Source organism: Pristiophorus japonicus, chromosome 18, assembly GCF_044704955.1.
Source record: "Pristiophorus japonicus isolate sPriJap1 chromosome 18, sPriJap1.hap1, whole genome shotgun sequence".
In the NCBI taxonomy this organism is placed as follows: domain Eukaryota; kingdom Metazoa; phylum Chordata; class Chondrichthyes; family Pristiophoridae; genus Pristiophorus; species Pristiophorus japonicus.
Genome location: NC_091994.1, coordinates 93,183,192 through 93,201,637, shown reverse-complemented (window position 1 = coordinate 93,201,637; position 18,446 = coordinate 93,183,192). Strand labels below are relative to the sequence as shown.

The 18,446-nt window shown below is 46.7% G+C and overlaps 1 protein-coding gene across 2 annotated transcripts in view; it reads left to right on the top strand.

The window, feature by feature from the left end:
• The window catches only part of nol9 (nucleolar protein 9), a 29,080-nt gene extending 20,976 nt beyond the window's left edge, over positions 1–8,104 (top strand). For both annotated transcript variants that reach the window (XM_070860386.1, XM_070860385.1), the window contains exons 11-13: positions 5,833–6,010; positions 7,127–7,260; positions 7,737–8,104. In XM_070860386.1, coding sequence (XP_070716487.1) covers positions 5,833–6,010; positions 7,127–7,260; positions 7,737–7,859 — 435 coding nt within the window. In that variant the 3' untranslated portion in view covers positions 7,860–8,104. The remainder of the gene's footprint in view (positions 1–5,832; positions 6,011–7,126; positions 7,261–7,736) is intronic.
• Positions 8,105–18,446: the final 10,342 nt, after the last annotated feature.

Genomic DNA, 18,446 nt, shown 5'->3' with positions numbered 1-18,446 from the left:
AATCTCTGGATTACTACCTGAGCCACTGCAAATTGACCTGGGTCAAGCAGATCAGAGAGTTAAATGCATGGCTCAAAAGAGTGGTGTGGGAAAAAGAGGTTTCAATTGATGGGACACTTGCACCAGTAGTGCAGAGAGGGAGCTGTTCCATAGGTACGGGCTCCACTTAAACCGGGCTGGGACCAGCATCCTGGCAAATTGAATAACTGTACATAGGCCTTTAAACTAAACAAAACAATGGGGCGAGGGGTCAGGTGAGGGGAAATTGAGAAAGTTAAAGAGAAAGGACAAGGCAGTACTACAGGGTAATGATATGGGTAATAATTACCAGAGTGTGGCAGGAAGAGTGCACCAGCAAACGGGGTCAGAGTAGGGAAAAATGGTAAAAATACAAAATTAATGGCTCTTTATCTGAATGCACGCAGCATTCGTAACCAGATTCTTCTTCTTAGTCGAGGATGACTTGCTTCCAGACTAATGCGTTCTCACGTGAGACCAATGTGGGATCTACAGTCTGTCACAGGTGAGGCAGGTGATGGTTGAAGGGACAGGTGGGTGGGGTGCTTGGGTGGTCATGCGCCCCTTCCGCTGTTTGCGCTTGGCTTCCATGTGCTCGAAGCAAAGAGACTCTGTGTTCGGCACCTTTCCGGATGATTCTCCTCCACTTTTGAGAGGTCTTGGGCCAGGGATTCCCAGGTGTCGGTGGGGATGTTGCACTTTTTCAAGGAGGTTTTGAGGGAATCCTTGAAGCGTTTCCTCTGCCTACCTGGGGTTCGTTTGCCGTGTCGGAGCTCTGAGTAGAGTGCTTGTTTTGGGAGTCTAGTATCGGGCATGCGGACAATGTGGCCCGGCCATCGGAGCTGATCGAGCGTGGTCAATGCTTCAATGCTGAGGATGTTGGCTTGAGCGAGGACACTGACGTTGGGGTGCCTATCCTGCCAATGGATTTGAAGGATCTTGAGGAGGCAGCGTTGGTGGTACTTGTCCAGTGCTTTGAGGTGCCTGCTGTACATAGTCCATGTCTCTGAAGCATATAGGAGGGCGGGTATCACTACTGCTCTGCAGACCATGAACTTGGTGCCAGGTTTGAGATCCTGGTCTTCAAAAACTCTTTTCTCAGGCGACCGAAGGTTGAACTGGCACACTGAAGACAGTGTTGGACTTCGTTATCGATGTCTGCCCTTGTTGACAGTAGGCTCCCAAGGTATGGAAAGTGGTCCACGTTGTCTAAGGCCTCGTCATGGATTTTGATAATCAGGGGGCAGTACTGTGTGGCGAGGGCAGTTTGGTAGAGGACCTTTGTCTTACGGATGTCTATTGTAAGGCCCATAGTCTTGTACACTTCGGTGAAGGTGCTGAGGATGGTTTGGAGTTCGTCCTCTGAGTGTGCATAAACGCAAGCGTCGTCTGCATACTGTATTTCAATGACAGAGGATGGGATGACCTTGGATCAGGACTGGAGGTGACAGCGGTTGAACAAGTTCCCATTTGTTCTGTAGATTAGTTCCACTCCAGCAGGGAGCTTATTGAGGGTGAGATGGAGCAAGGAAGATCGAGAAGAGCGTTGATGCGATGACGCAGCCTTGCCTGAATCCGGTCCCCCCACCACAGGGAAAGTCATCGCAAGAATCCTCCTCGACCACCTACTCCCAGTGGCTGAAGAGCTCCTCCCAGAGTCGCAATGTGGATTCCGCCCATTAAGGGGTACAATGGACATGATCTTCACCCCGTGTCAAATCCAAGAAAAATGCAGGGAGCAGCATCAACTCTGTACATGGCCTTCTTTGACCTCACGAAGGCCTTCGACACTCAACCGTGAGGGATTATGCGCATCCTTCTCAAATTCGGCCGCCCTCAAAAGTTTGTCACCATCCTCTGCTTGCTTCACGATGATATGCAAGCCGTGATCCTGAGCAACGGATCCACCACAGAACCAATTCGTAACAAGATAGATCAATTGATGGCACAAATAGAAATAAATGTGTATGTTCTGGTAGCCATTGCATAGATGTGGTTACAAAGTGACCAAGGCTGGGAACTGAATATTCGGGGATACTTGACATTTTGGAAGGGTGGGCAGGAAGGAAAAGGAGGTGGGGTAGGTCCATTAATAAAGAATGAGATCAGTGCAGTAGTGAGAAATGATCTTGGCTCAGAAGATCAAGATGTAGAAAAAGTTTGGAGATAAGAAATAGCAAGGGAAAGAAGTCACTGGTGGGAGTAGTCTGTAGGCCCCCTAACAGTAGCTACACTGTCAGAGAAATAATGTGGGCTTGTAAGAAGTACTGCAATAATCATGGGTGACTTTAATCTTCATATAGATTGGACAAATCAAATTGGCAAAGTTAGCCTTGAGGACGAGTTCAGAAGAGTGTATTCGGGACAGTTTCTTAGAACAATACGTTGTGGAACCAACCAGGGAACAGGCTACTTTAGGTCTGGTAATATGTAATGAGATAGCATTAATTAATGACCTCATAGTAAAGGATCCTCTAGGGAAGAGTGATCATAACATGGTAGAATTTCACATTCAGTTTGAGGGTGAGAAACTTGTGTCTTAAATCTAAATAAAGGCAATTACAATAGTATGAAGACAGAGTTGGCTAAAGTGGACTGGGAAAATAGATTAAAAGGTAAGAAGGTAGTTAAGCAGTGGCAGATATTTAAGTAGATATTTCATAGAAATTCTCAAATATATATTCCATCGAGAAAGAAAGACCACGAGAAGGATGGACCATCCGTGGCTAACTAAGGAAGTTAAGATGGTATCAAATTGAAAGTAAAGGCACACAATGTTGCAAAGATTAGGCTAGAAGAATGGGAACATTTTAGAAACCAACAAAGGAAGACAAAAAAAGGGATAAAATAGATTGAGAGTAAACTAGCAAGAAATATAAAAACAGACAGTAAGAGCTTTTACAAGTGTATAAAAAGGTAGAGCATAGCTAAAGTAAATATTGGTCCCTTGGAGTTTGAGACTGGGGAATTAATAATGGGAAACAAGGAAATGGCAGAGACTTTGAACAAATATTTTGTATTTGTCTTCATGGTAGAAGACACTAAATGCATCCCAATAATAGAAAATCAGGGGGGGGAAAGGGAGGGAGGAAATTAAAACAATCATCGCTAGAAAAATAGTACTAGCCAAACTAATGGGACGAAAGGCTGACAAGTCCCCTGGCCTGATGGCCTGCATCCTAGGGCCTTAAAAGAAGTGGCTGCAGAGATAGTGGATGCATTGGTTGTAATCTACCAAAATTCCCTAAATTCTGGAAAGGTCCCAGCAGATTGGAAAACCGCAAATGTAATGCGCCTATTCAAGAAAGGAGGGAGACAGAAAGCCAGCAATTATAGGTCAGTAAGCCTAACATCTGTCATTGGGAAAATGCTGGAATCCATTAATAAGGAAATTGTAGCAGGAGATTTAGAAAATCATAATACATGTACAACAGCTGGAATCTTTGGGACCGCCCTATTCCGGTTTTTGGATTTTTCCACATTTCAGACAAGAAAATCAATAGTCTGAAACCCGGAATCCTCGACCGAATCTGTGTCGGGTTTTAAGCGGCGAGCTCCAGAATTTGGCAAAACACAAAATTGGGCACGGGTTTGGTCGAGGTTTCCAGATTTCAGACTTGATTTTCTTGTCTGAAATCAGGAATCTTGGACCGAATCCGTGCTGGATTTTGGATTTTGCCTCAGTGTCCGGTTTTGGGTCAATAATTCCGGACGACTCCCATCAACTATGTGCAAAATGTCCGGTTTTTAGACAATTCCAGTTTTCGAAGTTTCGGATTCGGGATGTTGCACCTGTACAATCAAGCAGAGTCAACATGGTTTTATGAAAGGGCATTCGTGTTTGACAAATTTGAGGTTGTAACAAGCAGGGTGGATAAAGGGGAACCAGTAGATGTAGTGTATTTGGATTTCCAAAAGGCAATCGATAAGGTGCCTCATAAAGGATTAACACACAAGATAAGAGCTCATTGTGTTGGGGGTAATATATTAGCATACATAGAGGATTGGCTAACGAACAGAAAACTGAGACTCGGGATAAATGGGTCATTTTCAGGTTGGCAAACTGACTAGTGGGGTGCCACAAGGATCAGTGCTGGAGCCTCAACTTTTTACAATCTATATTAATAACTTGGATGAAGAGACCAAGTGTAAAGATAGGTGGGAAAGCAAGTTGAGGAGGACATAGAGTCTGCAAAGGGATATAGATAGGTTAAGTTGGCAAACATTTGGCAGATGAAGTATAATGTGGGAAAATGTGAGGTTATCCACTTTGGTAGGAAGAATTGAAAAGCAAAATATTATTTAAATGGAGAGAGACTACAGAATGCTGCGATACAGAGGGATCTGGGTGTACTTGTACATGAAACACAAAAAAACATGCAGGTACAGCAAGTAATTAAGAAGGCACATGGAAAGTTGGCCAAAGGGGATGGACTATAAAAATCTTGCTACAACAGAACAGGGGGTTTGAGAGACCACACATAGAGTACTGCATACAGTTTTGGTCTCCTTACTTAAGGAGGGATATACTTGCATAGGAGGATTCCTGGGATGAAGAGGTTGTCTTCTGAGGAAAGGTTGGGCCTGTATTCATTGGAGATTAGAAGAATAAGAGGTGATCTTAAATAAGATTCTGAGGGGGCTTGACAAGGTAGATACTGAGAGGATGTTTCCCCTCATGCGGAATCTAGAACTAGGGGGCATAGTTTCAGAATAAAGGGTCACCCATTTTAAGATGCAGATGAGAAGGAATTTCTTTTCTGAGGTCGTGAATCTTTGGCATTCTCTACCCCAGAGAGCTGTGGGAGCTGAATCGTTGAATATATTCAAGGCTGAGATAGACAGATTCTTGAACTATAGGGAAATCGAGGGTTATGAGGAACAGGCAGGAAAGTGGAGTTGAGGCCAAGATCAGGTCAGCCATGATCTTATTGAATGGAGAAGCAGACTCGAGGGGCCGTATGACCTACTCCGGCTCCTATATTCTTATATTCTTAAGGAGGGATGAGCAATGCCCGGCGGTGCCAAGAGCCTACTCTTCCTGTCTTTACATTAAGGTAAGTTTAAAAAAAAACGTGTGTGGCCTTCTCCAATGTACTCGTTAAAACCCTCTAGTTTGGCTGCTGTTCACATGAAAAAACTGACCACAGAATGCATGGCACATGTATTACTCTCTTCACTCATATTTTAAAATATCGCACTCTTAAATCTCCCCTGGTCCTGTAAAATTTGACCTCTAGTATCTCCGTATAACTAGTTCACCGTCCATCAGGCTAGTGAGAGACGAAAGGCTTTGAGAGGTGGAGGCAGTAGTGGGATTTGTGAGGGCGGGGATGGTACATGTGTTTTGAGGGGTGGGGCATTACCATCAATGAACTGATGTTGTCTAATCTTGCCCTGATTGGACCATAGGCCCGGTGCTTTCAGTGCAGTGCCAGTTTGTTTGATTTAAGGGAGCTACATATCGGAGTATTAGAGGTGGAGAAAACTGGGGTACAGCATGTTAGATAGTCAGGATCATTGCTGTCTGGATAAAGACATCAATAAATAAAATTAAACTATGGTGGAGTCAATGCATTTTTAGCATGGGGATTTGGGTTGGTTTCCCTTTAATCAGCAGGTTATGTTGGGTGCCGTGCTATGGGGGTAGTTTTGGGAATCATATTGGGTCCTGTGCCAAATGGGTCGTGTTGGGTTCCAGGTGCAAGTAGTAGTGGATATCGGGTTGTGGGTGTTGGTGATGTCGGGCGCTGTGCGGGTCGTGTTGGGCGCCAATCATCCATTTTCTGAAAATGGCTGCATTTTGTTTTCCAGGTGCCATTTGGTGCAGTCGCTCTGCACGTGTTGCACTGCGATGTGACTCCCAGCCACATCTTGTATGCAGCCAATGCCAGTTTGGTTGGGCTGTGCAGAATACCAGATGGTGTCGGCTCCCAGGGAGGTGGGCCAGTGTTACTCCCGCGAGCTCCGATATGTGACTGTTTTGGTGTTGGTAAGTGTTGAGAGAGACTTGTACCAGTTCACATGCTGCGGGTCAGAAATGCACTCTTCACAGCCCAATCCCCTTACATCACCAGTGTACGGTGTGGAAGGTGAGCAATTTTATGGAAATGAGGTGCAGAGTAAGCATCAGTTGTGTACATATGGTATTAGTGAATGTTTTCTGATTCATGGACTGGGCATCTCTGACACACTCTAGTCATTTGTGTTCAGACATCACCAACATATCACTTGCTTGCACAGGCCATGGTGGTGTCTCGATCACCCAATTACTTTTGAAGTGCAGTCATCGATGTTACATCGTCAAATGTGGCAGCAAGTTGTGCACAGCAAGGTCCCACAAACAGCAAATATGACATTAATTGAGGGAGGAATATTGGCCGGAACACTGGGAGAATTATGTCCATGTGAGCAGACTGAAGGGCTCTCAGTTTAATGTCTCCTCAGTACTGCGCTGCAGTGCCGGCCTAGATTATGTACTGAAGTCTGCGGAGTTGGGCTTCTCAACTGAACCAAGCTGTTGTACAAGCTTGTTGCAATGAGTGCTGTTAGACTGACATTGCTTTCCACATCATGCTCAGACCAACAACTTGTATTTATATAGCATCTTTAACATAGTAAAACATCCCAAGGTGCTTCAAGAGTGTTTTAAGACACAAAGTTTGGCACAGAACCACATAAGGAGAAATTAGGACAGATGACCAAAAGCTCGATCAAAGAGGTAGGTTTTAAGGAGCGTCTTAAAGGAGGAAAGAGAGGCAGAGAGATTTAGGGAGGGAATTCCTCTCTCCCTCTCCTGCCTGCAGGGGTCCTATGTGAAATGAGTTAGGAGCAGTTTCAATCCTCTTCCCAGTGGGTGCTGTCCCACAAAACTGCCCGTGATGTGGCTCTAACTCTCAATTTGAGGCCTGCCTGAAGACTGGAATTTTGTCTCCAGGACAATCCAGCTGTGTGAGGGTCTTGTCATGTGTGTACTGGGCTCCAATGGTCTCTATGCAGAGCCACAGTAAAGTGGACAGTATTGAGCTAGAGTGCAAGCACACCCCACTCCTTACTCTAGGGTATCTGGATGTTTATTTGGGAATAATTTTAGACCCTTTCTCCATAGGAATTATTCGTGGGATTAACCTGGAAAAGAGATTGTATTACATACTAACTCCAATTCCTGTGGCCAAGCTGAAACAGGTTAACTGCTTGCTGATGGGGGCAGTCAACATCCCCCATTCACTCTTCAGGAACCAGGTAAGACGGAGGCTACCTAATCCTTGGAAAATAAGAGTCTAAATGGGGTAGAGGTGCAAAGGGATCTGGGGTATAGATTCACCAATCATTAAAAGTAGCAACACAGGTTTTTAAAAAAAAGACCATACAAGTGCAAATAAAGCACTGGGGTTCATTTCAATAGGAATAGAATTCAAAAGAAGAGAAGTTATGTTAAACCCGTATCGCACCTTGTCTGATTGTCTCATGATTTGAGATGGATTGTCTCATTTGAGATGGTGGGGTGGCAATATGACATTACTGTATCTATGCTTTTAAGTGGCTGCTGTCATTGTTGTAAAAAGTAGTTGCTGTAAAAATTGTTGTAAAATTTGCCCACGGACGAAAAGGTCGAGCCATTGTTCCGCCTCATGTGTTGTGGAACAGAGACCTGGAGCCTGGAAATTATTGTCCAGGAGATTTCCTTCTGTTGCTGACTGTTTTTGCTTCCCTTTCAGCCTGGAGTGACAGGAGAGGTGCCATACCTAACGTCCAACTATTCCTTCAGTCTTTCTGGAGCTGGAAAAATTAAAGTTTGTAAACCGCTGAGGAGGCGGGAGCATGTTAAATCTGCGTCTTAATGGGGGAAGAGTATATGGGCAGTGCTTGATAATGGCATTGTGCTTTATTACAGTGTTGGGGTTTAATATATGGGAGTTTGAGGGGTAAAATGTTAAGGGTCTGCAGACCCTCTTTAATTTTTGTTTTTGGCCCTGTTTCCTTTTGCGTTCCCCACTTCTCCAGACTATTGCTCAGTCCAGACTTGAATGGGAAACCTTTGTTTTAAAGTTTGACACTGAGCATTTGTTGTAAATAAAGGATCACTCTGCATTCCTACTCCGACTCTGATTTTAGTTTCTCTCGTGTAAAGCTTGGGGTGGTTTTATTTCTTGGGGAGAGGGTGTGATGTGTTGGTGGATGCCCTCTTGGGTGGGTGTAAAAAATCTCCCAAGAGATTTGAAGAAGAGTAGGGGAGTTCTCCCTGATGGCCAGGCCAATATTTATCCCTCAACCAACACCTAAAAAAGATTATCTGATCAATATTGCATTGCTGTGTGCAATTTGGCTGCTGCATTTCCCACATTACAACAGTGACTGCACTTCAAAAGTACTTCATTGGCTGTAAAGTGCTTTGGGACATTGAATTTGAATGCTGCTATATAAATGCAAGTCATCTTTATTACTCATTTTTATTTAATAATCAGAAATGCAATTGGCCACATCTGGATTCCCAATTAGCCAGATGTGGCTAACATAAGAATATAAGAAATAGGACCAGGATTAAGCCATTCGGCCCAACAAGCTTGCTCTGCCATTCAATAAGATCATGGCTGATCTGATCATGGACTCAGCTCCACTTCCCTGCCCGCTCCCCATAACCCTTTACTCCCTTATCGCTCAAAAATCTGTCTATCTCCGCCTTTAAATGTATTCAAAGACCCAGCCTCCACAGCTCTCTGGGGCAGAGAATTCCATAGATTTACAACCCTCAGAGAAGAATTAAATGGGCAGCCCCTTATTCTGCGACTACGTCCCCTAGTTTTATGAGTGAAAATATTCTCTGCATCTACCTTGTCGAGCTCCCTCATTATCTTATATGTTTCGATAAGATCACCCCTCATTCTTCTGAACTCCAATGTGTATAGTCCCAACTTACTCAACCTATCTTCATAAGTCAACCCCCTCATCTCCGGAATCAACCCAGTGAACCTTCTCTGAACAGCCTCCAATGCAAGTATATCCTTTCTTAAATACGGAGACTCAAACTGTACGCAGTACTCTAGGTGTGGCCTTACCAATACCTTGTACAGTTGTAGCAGGACTTCTCTGCTTTATACTCTATTCCCCTTGCAATAAAGGCAAACATTCTATTTGCCTTCCTGATTACTTGCTGTACCTGCATACTAATTTTTTGGATCATGTACAAGGACCCCCCAGTTCCTTCTGTACTGCAACACTTTGCAATTTTTCTCCATTTAAATTGTAATTTGCTTTTCTATTTTTGCTGCCAAAGTGGATAACCTCACATTTTCCCACATTATACTCCATCTGCCAGATTTTTGCTCACTCACTTAGCATGTCTCTATCCCTCTGCAGGTTTTGTGTGTCCTTCTCACAATTTGCTTTCCCACTCAACTTTGTATCATCAGCAAACTTAACTACATTACACTCGGTCCCTTCATCCAAGTCATTAATATAGATTATATATAGTTGAGGACCCAGCACCGATCCCTGTGGCACCCCACTAGTCAACGTTTGCCAACCGGAAAATGACCCATTTATCCCGACTCTCTTTTCTTTAGTTAGCCAGTCCTCTATCCATGCTAATATATTACCCCCTACCCAACATATTGGACAAACATGAGGGGCCTAGATTTAGTGGATAGAAAGGGCCTATTCCCCTTAGCAGAGGGGTCAACAACCAGGGGACATAAATTTAAAGTAATTGGTAGTAGGTTTAGATGGGATTTGAGGGGAAATTTCTTCATGCAGAGGGTGGTGGGGGTCTGGAACTCACTGTCTGAAATGATGTTAGAGGCAGAAACCCTCACCACATGTTGGGCCCAAGTTTCCACATGATTTGCGCCTGATTTTTAGGAGCAACTGGTGGAGAACGGACTATCTTAGAAATCGCAATTCTCCACATTTTTTTTCTGCAGTTCTAGTCAGGTAGAACAGTTCTACTTTGGAACAGAATCTTTTCTTCAAAAGGGGACGTGTCCGGCCACTGACGCCTGATTTCAAAGTTTCCACAGTGAAAACGTACTCCAGACTAAAGTAGAATGGAGCAAGTGAAGATTTTTGTACAACTGAAAAAACCTGTTCTACACATTAAAAAATCAGGCGCAGGTTACAAATTAGGCGTCCAGAACGGGGTGGGGGGGAAGGGAAGTCATTAAATTCTACAATAAATCCTTATTTATACTTCTACAAATATTATACAAATAAATCCAACCTGAATAAACATTTATAAGCAAAGAAAAGATTAAATAAACCATCTTCCTACCTGTGTGAAAGTGCTTCAGGCACAGAGAATTCTGCAGTCAGCCTGAGGCGCCCATTCTTTCCCGGGGGGAGGCGCCCGTTCTTTCCCGCGGGGGGGATAGGAGGCGCCCGTTCTTCCTGCGGGGGGGGGGGGTAGGAGACGCCCGTTCTTCCCGCGGGAGAGGAGGCGCCCGTTCTGCCCGCGGGGGGGGGAGGGGAGAGGAGGCGCCCGTTCTTTCCCGCGGGGGGATAGGAGGCGCCCGTTCTTCCTGCGGGGGGGGAGGGGAGAGGAGGCGCCCGTTCTGCCCGCGGGGGGATAGGAGGCGCCCGTTCTTCCTGCGGGGGGGGGGGGGGGGGAGAGGAGACGCCCGTTCTGCCCGCGGGGGGATAGGAGGCGCCCGTTCTTCCTGCGGGGGGGGGGGGGGGAGAGGAGACGCCCGTTCTGCCCGCGGGGGGGGGGAGGGGAGAGGAGGCGCCCGTTTTTTCCCGCGGGGGGGGGGAGGCGCCCGTTCTTTCCCGCGGGGGGGGAGGGGCCCATTCTGCCCGCGGGGGGGGGGGGAGAGGAGGCGCCCGTTCTTTCCCGCGGGGGGGGGGCGGGGAGAGGAGGCGCACGTTCTTTCCCACGGGGGGGGAGGAGACAGTGAGAAGGCTGCAATGTTCAAAAATTAAACAGCTACAAAGAACTACAAAAATGGCCGAGTGCCAATGTTTTTTTCACACTGAGCATGCGCGAACGCTCCAACGCGCACGCGCAGCGTTGTCGGCAGGAAAAAAACGAATTTAAATAGTACCCGCCCCCTCTCACTTACAAACTCAGCGCGGGTGTAGGCTCCGCCTCCCTGGGCGCCGCGCCAGGCAGACGAGGAGCTGCAGAACGCTCCAGAATCGCTATTTTTTTTTTTTAGGCGCAAAAAACGGGTGCCCAGCTCGGAGGGGCGCCCGTTTTTTATCATGTGGAAACTTGGGCCCTTAAAAAGTACTTGAATGTGCACTTGAAGTGCTGTGACCTGCAGGGTTACGGACCTTGAGCTGGAAAGTGGGATTAGGCTGGATAGCCTCTTGTTGGCCGGCGCGAACGCAATGGGCCGAAATGGCCTCCTTCCGTGCTGTAAACTTCTATGATGACACTAGCCTGGATCAGCTTCAGCTGGGGCCAGGGATATTCTTTGCTGCAATCATAGAGACAAACACAAGGGGGTGCTCCCGTACTATATCTCACTGCAGCAGCTTGTTGAAATGTTGAAACTGATGTTCCCGGCAAAGGAATGGTGCACCAAAGAAACTACAACAGCTTATATTTATATAGCACCTTTAACGTAACAAAATGTCCCAAAGCGCTTCACAGCAGTGTCAATAAAAACAATTTAAAAAATTGACGCTGTGCCAATAAAGATGACCAAAGGCTTGGTCGGTAGATTTTATCATAGAAACATAGAAAATAGGTGCAGGAGTAGACCATTCGGCCCTTCGAGCCTGCACCACCATTCAATAAGATCATGGCTGATCCTTCACCTCAGTACCCCGTTCCTGTTTTCTCTCCATACCCCTTGATCCCTTTAGCCGTATGGGCCATATCTAACTCCCTCTTGAATATATCCAACGAACTGGCCTCAACAACTCTCTGCGGTAGGGAATTCCACAGGTTAACCACTCTCTGAGTGAAGAATTTTCTCTTCATCTCAGTCCTAAATGCCTTACCCCTTAGCCTTAGACTATGTCCCCTGGTTCTGGACTTGCCCAACATCGGAAACATTCTTTCTGCACCTAACCTGTCCAGTCCCGTCAGAATTTTATATGTTTCTGAGAGGTCCATTCTCATCCTTCTAAACTCCAGGGAATATAGGCCCAGTCGATCCAATCTCTCTTCATATGTCAGTCCTGCCATCCTGGGCATCAGTCTGGTGAATCTTCGCTGCACTCCCTCAATAGCAAGAATGTCCTTCCTCAGATTAGACCAAAACTGAACACAATATTCCAGGTGAGGCCTCACCAAGACCCTGTACAACTGCAGTAAGACCTCCCTGCTCCTATACTCAAAACCCCTAGCTATGAAGGCCAACATACCATTCGCCTTCTTCACTGCCTGCTGAACCTGCATGCCAGCTTTCAATGACTGATGTACCATGACACCCAGGTCTCGTTGTACCTCCCCTTTTCCTAATCTGCCGCCATTCAGATAATATTCTGCCTTCGTGTTTTTGCCCCCAAAGTGGATAACCTCACATTTATCCACATTATACTGCATCTGCCATGCATTTGCCCACTCGCCTAACCTGTCCAAGTCACCCTGCAGCCTCTTAGCATCCTCCTCACAGCTCACACCACCACCCAGTTTAGTGTCATTTGCAAACTTGGAGCTATTACACTCAATTCCTTCATTTAAATCATTAATGTATATTGTAAGTAGCTGGGGTCCCAGCACTGAGCCCTGCGGCACCCCACTAGTCACTGCCTGCCATTCTGAAAAGGACCCGTTTATCCCGACTCTCTGCTTCCTGTCTGCCAACCAGTTCTCTATCCACGTCAGTACATTATCCCCAATACCATGCGCATCTTAAAGGAGGAAAGAAAAATGGAGAGGCAGAGGGAGAGAATTCCAGAGCTTGGGACCTAGGCAGCTGAAGAGCAGATTAGGATATTGTAATAAACAAAACAGTCTGCACTTTCATAAGTGTCATTAATGTAATTTATTGAGCAGAAAATGTCCATGCTGATTGCAATCAGTTTGGGCCGCTAAATCTCCCTCAATACCCATGGGCAAGTGAAGGGGTGGGTGGTGGTATCAGCCACGGTTCCCACCCAGTTGTTGTTCCTTAACTCCTGCTGGAAAATGCCTGTCTGTGGATACCAGCTGCAGATAAAGCGCATTACAGGCAAACTCAATCCTAACACCTGCCAGCACTCTGGGATCCCACACAAGGAATAGCTCCCTCGTAGGCATACTATAGGGTGGATGTTACTAATGGAACCCAAATCCCAGTGAGTCTGCAATTTGGGAAGGAAGGGTGCAGGAAGGGCATTAACATTTTTCAATGTGTTGCTGCTGTTTGAGGCCAGGTGTTGCGTGTGCTGTATGTGTGTGTGTATCTCTAGGGCCAAGTTTAACTTGCTGAAATCAGTGTTAGAGACACCAAGTGGAGTCGGTAAACTACCCGCCCGGTAACCCCGACGCTCTGGCCACCACCATTTTTGAAGGGACTGTCCCACGATCGGATGGAGGGGCCACTGTTTCAGATGATCGGCCTCATAGGAACATAAATAGAAGTAGGCCCCTCGAGCCTGCTCCGCCATTCAATAAGATCCTGGCTGATCATTAACCTCAACTCCACTTTGCCGCCCAATCTCCATTTCCTTTGATTCGCCTAGACTCCAAAAATCTATCGATCTTGGCCTTGAAAATATTCAGACTCTCAGCATCCACAGCCCTCTGGGGCAGAGAATTCCAAAGATTCATAACCCTCTGAGTGAAGAAATACCTCCTCATCTCGGTCTTAAGTGGCCTACCCCTTATCCTGAGACTGTGCCCTTAGTTCTAGACACTCCAGCCAGGAGAAACAACCTCTCAGCATCTATCCTGCAAATCCCCTTCCGAATCTTGTATGTTTCAATGTGATCACCTAAACGCCAGACTTTTGGATTACCTTTTATGTTGGCTGCCATTCTATTCTAATCACCTCTCTTTGCCCCTCTTATTTCCTCTTTCACTTCTCTGACCTTTATGAACATAAGAAATAGGAGCAGGAGCAGGAGTAGGCCATTTGACCCCTCGAGCCTGCTCCACCATTTAATAAGATCATGGCTGATCTGATCATGGACTCAGTTCCACTTCCCTGCCCGCTCCCCATAACCTTTTATTCCCTTATCGCTCAAAAATCTGTCTATCTCCGCCTTAAATATATTCAATGACCCAGCCTCCACAGCTCTCTGGGGCAGAGAATTCCATAGATTTACAACCCTCTGAGAAAAGAAATTCTTCCTCATCTCAGTTTTAAATGGGCGGCCCCTTATTTTGAGACTATGCCCCCTGGTTTTAGTTTCCCCTATGAGTGGAAATATCCTCTCTGCATCCAATTTGCCGAGCCCTCTCATTATCTTATATGTTTTGATAAGATCACCTCTCATTCTTCTGAACTCCAATGAGTCAAGTCCCAACCTACTCAACCTATCTTCATAAGTCAACCCCCTCATCTCCGGAATCAACCTAGCGAACCTTCTCTGAACAGCCTCCAATGCAAGTATATCCTTTGGGCCACCCTAACCTTGTGTGAGAACATCTCTGTAGGTAGGGGCTTCAAAAAGAGCTGGAGCATGCCACTGAAAATTCTAGCACGAGCTGACACAAATGTGCGACGGCTTCGAAGCGGGCGACTGGGTAACGTCATCAGGACCCAGGAGCGTGGGCAGGAACATCGGCCGGGCCCTGGTACAACAGAGGAGTGGGAAGGTCATGGCGGACTTGCGACGAGTGATCAGGGCGGTGGAGCGATGAGGGATCGTGGCTGAGATTTGGTGGGTGATCGTGGCAAAGGTTCTGCGAATGTTTGGTGCGGCGAATGAGGGTACGGGGGCAGCACGGGCCAGCCCACACTGCGATATGTGCGCACACTAGGTCCGTGCAGCAGAGCAGGTCTCCAGTTGTCCTGGTTAACCCTTGCCACTGTCAAGCCCGTGTGGTGGCTGGTGTGCAACGGTCACCACACGTTAAAAAAATCCACGCACAGGCATCTTCCACCCCCTCAATTGGAGTTCAGGACTGGAACATCGGGTTCTTCATTGAAACATCTGTGAACTCTTGTGGAAGCAAGTCATCCTCGTTCGAAGGACCGCCTATGATGATCCTTTCTTGAATACGGAGACCAAAACTGTATGCAGTACTCCAGGTGTGGCCTCACCAATACGCTGTACAGCTGTAGCAGGACTTCTGTGCTTTTATACTCTATCCCCCTTGCAATAAAGGCCAACATTCCATTTGCCTTCCTGATTACTTGCTGTACCTGTATACTAACTTTATGTGTTTCAAATTCGATACTGTGAAAATTGTGTCCTGATGTAGTTAGAACCCCAACTGCAATTTTCAGGGATACATGAGCAAGGTGTACACCAGCCAGATCCACAAAAGCAGTGTGGGTTACTGCGGGCCCAGGATTGCCCCGTACACTTTCCCCGCCGCGTCCCAAATCCTAGGAACTACCTGTAGGCTCACAAGGCATCCGAGCCGCCCAATATTGCCTGTTCCGAAGCCTGAAAACTGTTGAGCACCCATTTAGGACGTGCAGCTCACCGACATCAAGGAAGTGAAGATTGGAGCTCAAAATTGCTCTCTGTGTCTCTTCCCTCTCTGAGTGTGTGCTTGGGCCATGATTCCTGTTATTTCCAAGTATTTCTATGGTCTGTGCTTTACCCAGATCCTTGCGGAAGTTTGTTTTCCAGTCGTTGCTGGGAGGGAGAGTTTAACATTCAATAGAAAGTTTCAATTCTTCAAACCCTTCTGGAAAGTGGCCAATAGACACTGAGTTATTTGTACAAATGTAGCAGTGACGTGAGGGAATGTTGGAATTGCAGTAACTCCACTGACTGGTTCTATTGTACTGTCAAAACTTACAGCTCTCTCTCTCCCACTACCCCCTAAAGGGCACCGACTCTCACTGGGATACGGGTTCCATGGGCGCTGATTCTCACGGGTACAGTTCCCACAGGCACTGATTCTCACTGGGGTACAGTTCCCACTTGCACTGATTCTCACTGGGGTACAGTTCTCACTCACACTGATTCTTACTGGGGTACAGTTCTCACTCACACTGATTCTCACTGGGGTACAGTTCCCACAGGCACTGATTCTCACTGGGGTACAGTTCCCACTCACACTGATTCTCACTGGGGTACAGTTCTCACTCACACTGATTCTCACTGGGGTACAGTTCTCACACTGATTCTCACTGGGGTACAGTTCCACAGGCACTGATTCTCACTGGGATACAGTTCCACAGGCACTGATTCTCACTGGGGTACAGTTCCCACTTGCACTGATTCTCACTGGGGTACAGTTCCCACGTGCATTGATTCTCACTGGGGTACAGTTCTCACACTGATTCTCACTGGGATACAGTTCCACAGGCACTGATTCTCACTGGGATACAGTTCCCACTTGCGCTGATTCTCACTGGGGTACAGTTCTCACACTGATTCTCACTGGAGTACAGTTCCCACTTGCGCTGATTCTCACTGGGGTACAGTTCTCACACTGATTCTCACTGGGGTACAGTTCTCACACTGATTCTCACTGGGGTACAGTTCCCACTTGCGCTGATTCTCACTGGGGTACAGTTCTCACACTGATTCTCACTGGGGTACAGTTCTCACTCACACTGATTCTCACTGGGGTACAGTTCTCACACTGATTCTCACTGGAGTGCAGTTCCCACAGACACTGATTCTCATTGGGATACAGTTCCACAGGCACTGATTCTCACTGGGGTACAGTTCCCACTTGCACTGATTCTCACTGGGGTACAGTTCTCACACTGATTCTCACTGGAGTGCAGTTCCCACAGACACTGATTCTCATTGGGATACAGTTCCACAGGCACTGATTCTCACTGGGGTACAGTTCCCACTTGCACTGATTCTCACTGGGGTACAGTTCTCACACTGATTCTCACGGGTACAGTTCTCACACTGATTCTCACTGGAGTGCAGTTTCCACAGGCACTGATTCTCACTGGGATACAGTTCCACAGGCACTGATTCTCACTGGGGTACAGTTCCCACAGGCACTGATTCTCATTGGGATACAGTTCCACAGGCGCTGATTCTCACTGGGGTACAGTTCCCACAGGCACTGATTCTCACGGGTACAGTTCTCACACTGATTCTCACGGGTACAGTTCCCACAGGCGGTGATTCTCACTGGGGTATAATTCCCATAGGCGCTGATTCTCACTGGGGTACAGTTCCCACTTGCACTGATTCTCACTGGGGTATAATTCCCATAGGCGCTGATTCTCACTGGGGTACAGTTCCCACTTGCACTGATTCTCACTGGGGTATGGGTTCTAAAGACATGTTCACATGTATGGGTCCCATGGGCACTGACTCACTGGGGTACAGCTCTCACTCTCACTGATTTTTACTGGGGTACAGTTCCACAGGCACTGACTCTCACTGGGGTACTGGTTCAAAAGACATGTTTATGGGCTAGACCATCATCGCCCATTTCACGGCCATATAAGTGCCGAGATTCAGGCTATCGACTATATTTGCTGAAAAGTGGAAACTAGCACCTGATTATAGCCCATTTATCGCCGGCGCAACTTTCGGCATACATGAATGAGCTGCATCGCCCAGCCTATTTAAAAAAAAATATGACGTCATCCTTGTGCAAGGCCGAGAATACTGTTTATAATGGATTATCGCCGAGCGCTACTTTCGGCATTTCGCCCAAATGATCGCTGGCCCAAAAAGATGCCGAAGAAAAGCTGCAATCACCTGACCTTAACTCAGCACTACGGACACCATTCTGTAACTCGGAGGATCTTTAATAAAAGGCTGCTTGAATGCTTGTCAGGAGAAGCAATTTGTCAATGATTTTAAGGGCATTTTTAACTCTTGCCAATTATCTAATCACGTTTGTATTTGTTGGGGACAAATTAAGGCATTTATAGTGATGGGGTCTGTAATTTCTCAACCAGTATTGATGACTAATCACATGCTGCAGAATAGAGAGGGGAGAAGGTTTATTGAAGAGCATTCAAAGAGTCAAAGAGGTGGCAGACTGCTGAGGAGGAGGAGATGTTACACGCAATGCATTTACAGGGATAAGCGATCATATCTGGACTTGTCCAATAACATGTGCGTTAGAAGGCTGCACTTCTGAAAGGAGGTCACCAGTGAGATATGCCAGCTAATTAAGGGAGATCTGCAGCCTACCAGCACCATCAGGACCGCACTGCCCGATGATGTTAAGGTTACTGCAGCACTTTCCTTCTATGCATCGGGCTCCTCTCAGGCCTCAGCTGGTGACATTTGCGGTATCCCTCAGCGCACCACACATTGCTGCATTGGACAAGTGACTGAAGCCCCTTACGCTCGCAGGATGGACTTTATAAGCTTTCCTATGACCAGGGAGGCACAGACTGAGAGAGCTTTGGGTTTCTCGAGAATAGCAAACTTCCCCAAGGTGCAGG